At 38.8% G+C, this 11,492-nt stretch overlaps 4 protein-coding genes across 4 annotated transcripts; 1 reads left to right on the top strand and 3 right to left on the bottom strand.

Annotated features, from left to right (window-relative positions):
• Positions 1-551: 551 nt before the first annotated feature.
• On the bottom strand, positions 552-4,109 carry PHALS_06775 (regulator of chromosome condensation-like protein; the record flags this gene model as incomplete). Its single annotated transcript, XM_024720125.1, has 1 exon — positions 552-4,109. The coding sequence occupies one exon, from the start codon at positions 4,107-4,109 to the stop codon at positions 552-554; it is 3,558 nt and encodes a 1,185-aa protein (XP_024585354.1).
• Positions 4,110-4,689: 580 nt separating this feature from the next.
• Positions 4,690-5,261, top strand: PHALS_06776 (uncharacterized protein; the record flags this gene model as incomplete). Its single annotated transcript, XM_024720126.1, has 2 exons — positions 4,690-4,708; positions 4,786-5,261. The coding sequence occupies 2 exons, from the start codon at positions 4,690-4,692 to the stop codon at positions 5,259-5,261; spliced, it is 495 nt and encodes a 164-aa protein (XP_024585355.1).
• A 138-nt stretch (positions 5,262-5,399) lies between these two features.
• On the bottom strand, positions 5,400-7,097 carry PHALS_06777 (uncharacterized protein; the record flags this gene model as incomplete). Its single annotated transcript, XM_024720127.1, has 1 exon — positions 5,400-7,097. The coding sequence occupies one exon, from the start codon at positions 7,095-7,097 to the stop codon at positions 5,400-5,402; it is 1,698 nt and encodes a 565-aa protein (XP_024585356.1).
• A 440-nt stretch (positions 7,098-7,537) lies between these two features.
• PHALS_06778 (condensin complex subunit) lies at positions 7,538-11,045 on the bottom strand (the record flags this gene model as incomplete). The annotated part of the gene is made up of 4 exons (XM_024720128.1): positions 7,538-9,567; positions 9,630-10,291; positions 10,350-10,517; positions 10,579-11,045. The coding sequence occupies 4 exons, from the start codon at positions 11,043-11,045 to the stop codon at positions 7,538-7,540; spliced, it is 3,327 nt and encodes a 1,108-aa protein (XP_024585357.1).
• Positions 11,046-11,492: the final 447 nt, after the last annotated feature.

The raw sequence follows: 11,492 nt of genomic DNA on the forward strand, positions 1-11,492 counted from the left end.
TGTCTAAATGATAGAAATGACATCACTGGCGTTTTTAGATCTTAAATGATTTGTCACCTAATCAAAAGGTAGCAAAATAACACTGTAACCTTTGATATTCATTTATTATAATATAACTAACAAGAAAAACCTTTGGTTACGTGTACTAACTGTACGAACAGATCATCTACATACTTTTTACGTACGTACAAGTAGGATGGATCCGACTGGTACAACTTGTTAAAAAGGGACAATGAAACAAAAAATAAACCGTATAATTTACGTTTCAGGTAGTGGTACATGCGTACCAGTGGGTACAGGTAGGTACGAAGCTTCAGAATCCAGCGTTTTGATCATAACGATCAAGACAGCAATCACAACGTAGCAGCATAAATGATATGATGACGACAGCAGATTTATCAAAATCCAAGCGTTACAAAGTAAATCTATTGGTTCTGTAGCTATGATCGTTTTTGCTGAAAATTTTCGTAGCAGAAAAGAGTTGGAGAAACATTGAATCAAATTAAAGTCATTTTCACACTATGAAATACTTTCAACCTCTTCCATCTTTGTTAAAATCCACCTAAAACTCCATTCAATGCATTAAAACTTCGTCGTTCGTGTTTCATGTGTCCAATTCCAATACTTTGTCTTCCACTTCCAACCATCATCATCTTACTATTTCCCATTTGATCCAAATCATTACGTTTTTCATAAAAGAAAACGTCATTAATCACACGATCTAAAGCAGCGTAGATATGAGTTGGTACAGCAATTGTTGAAACTTTTTCAAACAATGCTTGCTCGGATACTTGAGTGTGCCATATTGTTTGGTACATAATATTATGTTGCAATAATGGAAGTACCACATCCATTTCAGCTGTCAATAATTGTGGTGCCAATAATTCATGAATAGCCATAGCAATACGAAAGAGAAAGATTGTTCCATCAAGTAAGAAATTATCAAATACACGTGCTGCTGATTCAAGTGGTAACACTTGAAGAAATAATGTTTGAAGCCAATTCATTAAATACATTGAACATGAAGAAATTCCAATGTTTCGAAAATGGACCAATAATTGGGAACATCGAATTTCTAAAAATGCTTCAAAAAGTGTATAGTAGACACTTGCCAATTCAGCATCTAATAAGTAAAACGTAAATAAATGTTCGTGTACCATTAAATTAGCCAAACATTGAAAAGCAAGGTACCGATCTTGTGGCATATGAAGACATAACATTGCGGCTAAGTACGACATACCTTGAATGTACCCAAGATCAGGTCGAAAACAAGCATACGTTTCCAAAACTTCTAATAACAAAGTATAGTAAGGACCTGAAGCATCAAAGAGTTTTAATGATGGAAAGGTACGTGGTAAATCCGTATCAATTAATGCCAATGTATGTTCACGTCCACCATCATAGATTTGACTTTCTTCACTTCCATGTCGATCTTTTTTATATGCAATTGCACGTCGTCGATACATTTGAAACATTTCTGGTGTCACTTTTAATTGATTTCCAATTGCTAATGGCCACACACGTGCTCGAATTGATGGTGGAATGCCTTGACGCCAAAGTGCATGAGTTAATGCTGAATTTTTATTTGCTTCCCAATTTCGTAAGATTCGTGTACGCCACATTTTTTTCACACGTCGTAATTCTTCTTCTTTTTCATGAATACTATCACGAGGAAGACGTAAAGATGAGAAATGAGTGGTTTCAAGTGAATGAGAAGCTAAAACATGATCTTTTGCTAGACCTTGTAGTTTGACATGCGATTGATTCAAAGCAAGTTCGAGAGCAAAAGTGTATTTATGACCACACGCTACAACAAGATCATGATTGGCGGAAAAACAATCCAAGCGCTCTGGTTGGTCTTTATTCGTTGTATGCCCTAATCCACAAGCACCATAAAGATTTAAACCCCATGTAAACATAACGTGATGTTCGGTAGTCGCAATAGAATGAAATGCTCCACAATAAACACGAGCTAATGGATCAGAAACATCTATAGAATAATGCACTTGGGCTGGAATAGGCTCATAAACATTCCCTGTACCCAATTGCCCATATTCCCCTAATCCCCATGAATACATTGTACCATTTGCCGTTAATACAAGGGTATGGGTGTACCCACATGCCACATCAAGAATTGGCACATCAGAATTTGTACCAAATTTTACAATAGCAGGTACCACTTGGTCTTGATCAACATACCCTATTCCACATTGTCCTTCGCCAGTTTTACCCCAAGTACATAATGTTCCATTTTGACCAATCGCTGTCGTAAAATTCCACCCACATGCCACTTGTACCACTCGCATATGCAATGGAAAAGTCATTATTTCATGTGGTACATCTCGCCATTTTGTATCCCCAAGCCCTAATCGACCATTTCGACCTCTTCCAAATGAAAATACCGACCCTTTTTCAGTTAAAACAACGGTATGTGCTCCACCACAACTTGCACTTACAACATTTTGACGTAATAATGTCATCACTTTTCGTGGGACTGTCCGATCGCGCATGTCACCGTGTCCTAATCTTCCATCTTCGCCACTTCCCCATGTATATAATTCGCCACAATTTGTGATTGCGACAGAATGTTGAGCTCCACATGCAATTTGAGCAATTGTAACCCCATAAAGTGCTTTTTCTAATGCTAATTCTTCGACTAATTGTGGTGTTAAATATGAGAGCGAAGAATTGGGCACATTTGCTTCGGGGTCGGGTAGGGTTGTGGAAAGAGCCATTTTGCGAACTTCATCGTTACCAAATGTGTAGACATCTCCTGTACTTGTGAGATATAATAAATGCTCTCCACCACAAGCTATTTGTATCAATGGCTGATTAGGTAAAACAGCTACTTGTTTTGGACGTAAAATCAGCGGTGTACCACTTTCGAGACTTGGTGGACGACCCCAAACCCAAAGACGTGATTGTGGGGTACCTTCATTCTTTATTTTACAATCAATTTCAGTTGCATCCTTTTGAGTCTTTTGCATTGTCATCTCTTCATTTGGCAATTGAGAATGATGATCAAGTGTTCTTGTAGAGAGTGTTGGCATCGATTTGCTTCGAGGTCGTGGTACAGTTGTCACATCATGTAACTTTTGGTGTATTGTACGTAACATTCTGGTTTGAAATGCCACGAATGCTGTTAAACTTTGATGTACATCCACATGCACTTTATCGTGCAACAATTTGCGTTCTTGTTGCACACGTCGAGTCGTTGCCACTGTGTCATGTTGCACATGTTCGTGGCGAGTCCAGAATGAATGTTTAATCTCGGGTAATACATCGTGACGCAACTTTTCCAATGGAGGCAACACTTCCATATCACATGTGTTTGCAAATGCAAGTTGCATAAGATCAAGAGTATTTGTCATTTCTTGTTGCAATCGTGTGATAATCGAGTCTTTTGTTCCAAGTTGTGGCACGTCTGCCACTCGCTTGTATTCATCAAATACTGCACTTGTTGCTTCCCACCATGCCACTGTTGCATGTTTATATGCACGAACACTATGCCACAAAGCACCAACATTCCCTTCAATTTGCAATACTTCATTTCGAAATGATGTCGAGAGATCATCACTCTCAACATCAGATCCATCACTCTCGAGTAACCCCATGTCGTCACTATCGGTTATACTATCATGATCTGTTACCTCTTGTATAGGTTGAGCCCAATTCGGAATGTCACCTGTAACAGGTTTTGGGGGTCGATTACGATGATGCACAACAAAGTCACAAAATAGTTGCATGTCCAATCCTGCTCTTGAGTTTGTGGCATGATGCAACCCTGTTGCATGTTGCATGGATAAATGCACCATCACTGCATGTAAAAAACCTTTTAAACCTTCAAAACGTTGTTGTAGTTGCATATCAGTAAGAGGGTAAAGTTGCATGGCATACTTAGGTGGTAACCCCACAGGCGGATGAAAGTGCAACTTAGTAGCTAAAGATGCAATTTGAGAGTACCGACGGTACACAAGAAAATGAGACGTTGTCGTATTAACTTGTAACACATACGCAAGAAATGACTTGCGATCTTCCTTGTATCGTGCTTGATAAAACCCAAGCATTTGTACGTTCGTGAGCTGCCCAAACGTGATGCTGCCGCCCATGGTAAGATTCAAGTGAGAAAGTTAAGTTTCTGCCAATGAATGCACTTTAGGATGAATTACAGTATTTCAGTACATTACATGAGTTTTGTATACACTATACCAATAGATATTTTGTATACAATATTACATAAGTTTCGATCTTAGAAATTTAATGTACTAAATACCGGGATAAACTGTTAATTCATCAAGCAAACGTTCGTTTCTAAAAACATAAACGTTTTTGATAGAAGATTACTACGTTTCTAAAGTAATGCAGCATCAAGAAAAATCAGTCGCGAAGTGTTTGCAGCGCTGAACGTGCATTGCAACGACACATTTCGGTCTATCGAAAGGTTTTGATTCGTGTAGCAATTCCAAAATTAAACAAGAACGAGATCTAATGAAGAAAACGGCTAAGAATCAGAACTTTACCAACCTATCCGTTTTCGCTTCTTTGGCTAATTATACAGAATTTGTTCTTGTGTTCGACATCCGTTTTTAGCTTTAAAGTCATCATTTAAATAGTTAAGTAGCACATTAGAAATTGTTATTACCTTCAAGATGGTTCGACCAAGCTCGTACGATAGTGCGCTGGACGTCTATGAGCGCAAAAGTCAATGGCGAGGGCATCGTGCTCGTGTGAATGGAATCCAGTCATCTCACTCAGTCTCACCTTTTGCTTTTTTTTCTGCTTTAGCAACTTCTGCTCATCCTAATCGCATCCACACTAACAATCAATCTACGCCTGCTTCTTACAATCAGAAACACGATATTCAGAAACATCTCGCTTTGATCCAAACACTTTTAGTACAACCTACATTTGATTCGAATCAAAATGAAAAAAACACAATTGTCGTCTCAAAATTTAATCATCCACTCACTCGATCAAGTCATGCGCTTTATACTCGACACTCGGCGACAGTTAAGAATAATTTTGTCGAGTTTAATGCATCTACAATGCAATATACAACAGATGCTACATCCGCTGGAATTCGAGTGCGAGCACGTCGTCACACAACGATTAGAAATGAAAATATGAAATTGAAGACTCGAATACTTAACACTCAAGCAACAATTGATCCCATTGTACTTAAGCGTCATGAAGAAAACCATTTGGCAATGCGAAGGATTCGATCTCGACATCAAATTAAGAAAAAAAGTAGCAGGTTTTAATTTTTTTTTCCTTTTGTTTATATTCATTTTGATAGTAAGTAAATCTCGAATTAATTTTTCAAAATGTAATGCAAAACAAATTATAAAGTATCACAATATTTTTATTACCCCTACTCTTCAAGTAAAAAAAAAACTATCTTACAGCTCCACACCACCATCCCAATCACTACTTTGCATTCGTTGAAAAGTCAAATTTACCGGTAATTGAGCCATCAATTTTGTGAAAAAAGTCGTCAAAACCAAACCCGACCCCTCTAACCCCAAATCGGAAACATCAGTCTCACCAACTCGAATTAACACGTCACCTACCCGCACGTGCTCAAAATTAGGACATGTGCTACGTTCCGTATTAAGTAGCATCCGAAGAAACCATTGAGATTCGTCTTCAAATTCAAACTCATTTTTTGGGTACACTTGTTGCACAGAGAATGCAAATTCACCTTTTGTCCACTGAATGTGATAGAAACTTGTGGAATCCAATAGAAACGTTGAAGAACCACATGAAAGTTCCGACAAGACACCAATTGAAGGTGGTAAATGATGTTTTAAATCCATCGGAGCACGCGTACGTGACCGTCGAACGTAATTTTCAGCTGAAATTGATGAAGACAAATGTTCATGACGTTGAAGAGACGATTTAGAAACACGAACATTTGAGTTGAATGTCTTGTCTTTTGATGACAACACAACCTCTGAACTTGAACTGCTTGTACGACCGAGAGCATAAAGTGCCAAGTCTTTTGTTGTCAAATGAGACGTCGAATCATTTCTTTGAGCTTGATTCTGTTTTCTGTCATTGTCAGAAACTGTAGTTTCATCCACCTTTTCTTTGACCAATTTCGCATATTCTGACGATGACAAGAATTCAGCATCACTATCAAATTCATAACTATCGTCGGTATCGTATGTTGATGTATCATCCGCTTCGTGCACTTCTTCAATTGATGTTCCTGTTTTTGTCAATTGAACCGTTTCGGGTGTATTTTGAAATTGAGGTACCACTTTTGGATCATGATTTTGTCGTCGTGGTACCACATCTTCCAATGCTGAAACTTTTATGTCCGATGTGGGTGGTGGAACTGTACCCACATTTCGTCGTACAGATGATGTTAACGTTTCTACCACTTTTTGATACGCTGAAGGTTTAATTGCTGAATTAGGTGGATTTTCACGTGCCACAATATGGCGAGTAGCTGTGGTAATTGGAGAAGTCACATGCAATTGAGAAGTGGCACGTTGCATGTGGCGTAACTCGCGATCTTGAACTTGCTGGTACCTTCGTTGCCTCACGTCTTGCAACTTACGGTCTTTTTGATTCGAATGTGAATTCTGATTCTGCAAGTCTTGAAAACGGACACGAGATGTAGGAGGACGAGCAACTTCGGAACGCAAGGCTGAACGTGGTTGTTCACATCGTCTGTGCTTCTCTTGTGATTCCATCGATAGAATACGCGAAGTTGAGTACACAAGAAATGGTGTTGCTAAAGGTGGCGGTCCACCATTTAGTGGATCAGTGTCCACATGTGCGAATTTTGACTTGCTTTTGTATTGAGGAGACAAATGTTTTGAAGAATGATGGTTTGAACCTTGAGAAGAACGAGAAGTTGCGATTCCAACACTTTTCACAGGGACTGCATGTTTCTCCGTATTAGACGATGAAATGTACCCACTACAAGTGCTTGATGGTGTTCGTGCAAGACGACGCTGTGCACGTTCGAGCTTGGAGCGAATTTGATTTAACATCTCACGCTCAGCGGTGAGTGGACCATCATGTGGACCATGTGGATGATGGTGCGTGGGTACAATCTGAGTCCGATTGCTGTGTTGCGAGTACATGACGTTGAGATTATGAAAATGGAAGTTTGCTGAATGAAGCGAGTGGCCATGCAATTTGCGTCTCTGCCACAAGCAACATTGGCAAAGGGGTCGGGACAAGTAGTGTCGCGTGATATTACTTAAATTTTGTATAAGTACAGGTTAGGGGTACCAGGTGCAACGGTTTAGGTGTAGCCATGTTGTTGCATCACTCGACGGTTTGTTTCTTTCATTTTTTTAGTGGAAGACATGGGAAGACTAATTCTTCAAAGTGAGTAAATGTAACTTTACCAGATTTTAAAGGTATTAAGGTTTAAAATCATTTACACCACAACAATCCCATATTTCATCAACAATTTCAAAAGGAAATCAAAACATACAGTTTGCACCTATTGCTTTTCACACGTCGCATGAAAAGGGTACGATGGCCTCATCAAAAAAACCGACCAAAGTCTAACCTTTCATTCACTTTCACTCATTTCTTCGTCACTACTTTCACTCATTTCTTCTTCACTACTTTCACTCATTTCTTCACTTTCACTTGTTCGTTTATCTTGATCCAATGCTCTTTGTATCTTTGCTTCAAATTCTCCTTCTTTCGCTTGCATTCGACTAACAGCAACTGTCTTACTCCGACGTGAAGATAATTCACGTCTTGTTGTAATTTCTTCCATTTCGTCACTTTCACTCTCTGATTCCGAAGAAAGAAATCGTAAATTCCGTCGTTTCTTCTCGCGCTCTTGTTTTTTAAGCCACTTTTCATACTCTTGACTTGCTTTAATTAAACTTTTCGACAATATCTCTTCACGTTCTTTAACTAAAGTATGAGCCCACGCTTGATCTTGAGCTTGTACATTGTTTTCATCTTCAGTTTCGTTCGTCAGATTCGCACTCACACGTTTAAGTGTCGCTTCAGCACTTCGTAATAATCCTTTTTGAGAATCGAAAGATTTCGACGTGATCTCATGTAAAAGATACAAAAACAACGCAGCTGAACGTCGTTCAGCCATAGAAACATCGATATACGCAAGAATTTTAAGCAAAGCTTTCTCACGAATTGTTACAATATCTTGTCGAATCGACGTCTGAATCACAACGTTTTCTAACGCCAGTATTTCCAAACAAATCGTTATTCCAATCCGATTATGATGTGCACACTCTCGTTTCATTACTTCATGTCCTTTATGTTCTTCTTGAGCATCGTGACTTAATAAATGCATCACATACTTTGCACAAGCACTCAAATCGAGCATTAATTCGTTCTCAATTTCCCATTTCTCCATCGATTTTTGAATTAAATGCGTTGCAGCTTCTTCTAACAGCATACAATTTGCTGGTGTCGCGAGTACAAAAGCTGGAAAAAAAATACTTAAGAGCTGAAGTGAGCGTGATTGAAAACCATGTTCACGCTGTTGTTGCATCTTTTGTAGCTCAGGACTAAAGTATGTTTCGAGTAGAATAGCCAAGACAGTAATACTATCAATTCGATTCATCATGAAGAGACGACAAAAACCTTCAACAAGTGTGCTTTGAAGATTCACATCATCGACAGTCATAAGCTGACCAAGACCAATGAAAATTGTGTCCAGATCAAGCTTTTCCGAACTCACAGTAGTCTTGAACTCATCGATTTTCTCCATATTTTCATCCTGATCCACTTCACTATTCTTGTCTTGACTCTGCTGATCTCCTTGATTTGGTGCTTCGTTCTCTTCACTACAATCGACATCGATAACTTCGTCTCTCACTTCATCTTTCACCTGTTTCGTACCAAAGATATGAGGTTCCAATTTACTGAAACTAAACGCCATATCCAAGATCGCTTGAACACACGTATGTTTCACTTCCTTCTCTTCTTCTGGATTGTTCAATGCACGCCAAAAGACAATCAAATATCGTTCAGCAAGACGCTTATCAAGCAGACAATAAAGACCCAAATTTTCTAATCCAGCTTCACGTAGCGCAGGTACGTCATTATCAATCGCAGGCAAGATATATCGCCCCATGCCATCGACAATCGGATCGCTTAAATTATGCGACGTGAGCTTTAATAATTGCGCGACAATTTCCAAACATCGAAGCCAACTTAAGACACGAGGATCTTGCAAAAGCACTTCAAGAGCTGTCATCTCTGTCTGTACCTTGGTGTATTCTTCTGAATTATACTCAAGTGTCTCGAGCTCTTTTTCAAGCTCTTCAACCTTCGCTTCAGCAGCTTCACGATCTACTTCACTTAATTTGTGCAATCGTGGACCAAAATTAATGGTTAACGACTCATTTGTAATCCCTTCTTGTTGTGACGCTGTGGTCTCTGATTCCTCTTGATGCGATGCTGCTCCGTCATTCTCCACTGAATCATACATGTCCGAAACAATTTCGGCCACAACCTGAATAAATTCTTGCTCCGAACTCGTCGAATAGATAAACGCCATTAATTCCATAATGCCTTGAATCAACTGACTGTCCGTATCAAGATTTCGTAGCAAGTTTTCTACCACATGAATCACATAAGTAGCAATACCAACGTTCTGACTACAATCAAATACAACGTACGCAATGCATCAAGTAAATTCCGACGTCCAACTTCATCTTGAAAATCCAGCAAATGGCCAAATTCAAGCAATTGTTTCGCAATCACAAGCACATCGTTCTCAGAATTGCACGTTGCTACAAGCATTTTGCTAAATTCCGACACATTTGGCACTAATGCAGCTGCTTTTTCCAAATCTTTGTTAATCTTTTGATAATAATGACATTGTTCTCTCCAGAAAAAGAGACTTTCAAAAGTAATTGCATCCTTTGTCTTGGACATTATATCCAACGCATTAAACTCGACAGTGTTTGTTAGAATACCTTGCGATCGCTCAGAGAAATCGTGTAATAACAAATGCGAAACTTTTGATCCAAGAGCAGGAAATTGTTCAATATCTAGCGCTTTAAGTAGCAACATTGGCGATGACTCACACGCTGGAAACCACTTTTTCAATACCATTTGCTCACATGCTCGACGTACTCGTACTGAACGATCTTGCAATCCTTGATCGAGTACAAATGTACGATCATTCACTGGAATGTCTTGAAATGCTACTGTCGTACCAATTATACGAAATGCAGCTATGCGTACATCTTCACTTGTATCACGAATACGAACAAGAAGCTCATCGTACAGTTCTGACGAGTAAATTAAAGTAGTGAATGCTGCTTTTCGTACATCTCTACATAAGAACAATTCATATTATAAAAAAAAAATTGTACTTAAATGACACAACGTACTTAGCCGGATCCGAAACCATCAATATGCGTAATTCCCTCGTAATAGTGTCTTCTGAATCTGATTCTTGGAGATATTTCAATCCATAAATACTCTGAATCCGCACAGATGTCAATTTATCCTTAAGTCGCTTGAACATCGTTTCTTTAAGTTGCTTCTTTAGGTCTTTCCTGTCAAACAAATTAGAAATTCAATCTCAATCGCGAAGTACGCATTTCTATTGTCTCGTACTCAATAACGTCGAGTGAATTCACGATAATCTGAAGCATATGACAAGCACGAAAGCGTACAACACGATCTTCAGCCTCTGTTGCGTTCATCAGTCGTTTTAATAGCTCAAGACGCAATTCTGTTTTTCCATGAATTTCTTTACTCTTGCTCTTCTTTTGACGAAAGAACTCGCCGACTAACGAAGCCACAGCCAGTAACACAACGTCACTTACTTTCGTAGTGACGAGAACACGAGCAATCGTAAGCCATAATTCATCTAGAAACATTACAAAAGTCTCTTCTACCACACCACACTTGCTGTCTTTTACTTCATCATTAAAGAGCGTGTTGAGACGACGCACAGCGGGAATGAGTGTACGCTGATGAGCAACATTATTACGATTACGAAGGTAGCTACTGGTTTCAACTGCTTGGAGCTGCACGTCCTGGAATACTTGCCGCAAAGTTAATGTCCACTCAGCATCCATTTATCCGTGTCACGTTTTTATTTAAGCGAAGAAAATACGAATATTCCTAATTTATAGAAGATTGCAAATGCAATATTTTGTGTAATATTCAGATAATCAATTTTTTGACAATAGTTTAATTTTTATACAAAACCTCATAATATGCAGCGCGGCTGCTGTAGCTTTGCGCTTAGAGGAAGCGAAAGTAAAGTCACCGACGTTTCGTCCTATACTTAAAACAAGTACGAGTTTAGTTTACAACCTTAACCCAAGGCTAATAAACTCTTCCGTTTAAATTCAAAAATTATTTTGATCTGAGGCAAAGCCGCCTAATTTTAAATGCATAATTTTTTCTAAATATGTATGATAAAATCTAAATACGTGTATAACTACTGGCTATCCAGTATTTTTTTGTTTGGGTGTGGTCACACCATGCCCATCTGGTGTGACACACACCCCTGTTACCAG

Source organism: Plasmopara halstedii, assembly GCF_900000015.1.
Source record: "Plasmopara halstedii genome assembly, contig: Scaffold_3060, whole genome shotgun sequence".
NCBI classification, from domain to species: domain Eukaryota; phylum Oomycota; class Peronosporomycetes; order Peronosporales; family Peronosporaceae; genus Plasmopara; species Plasmopara halstedii.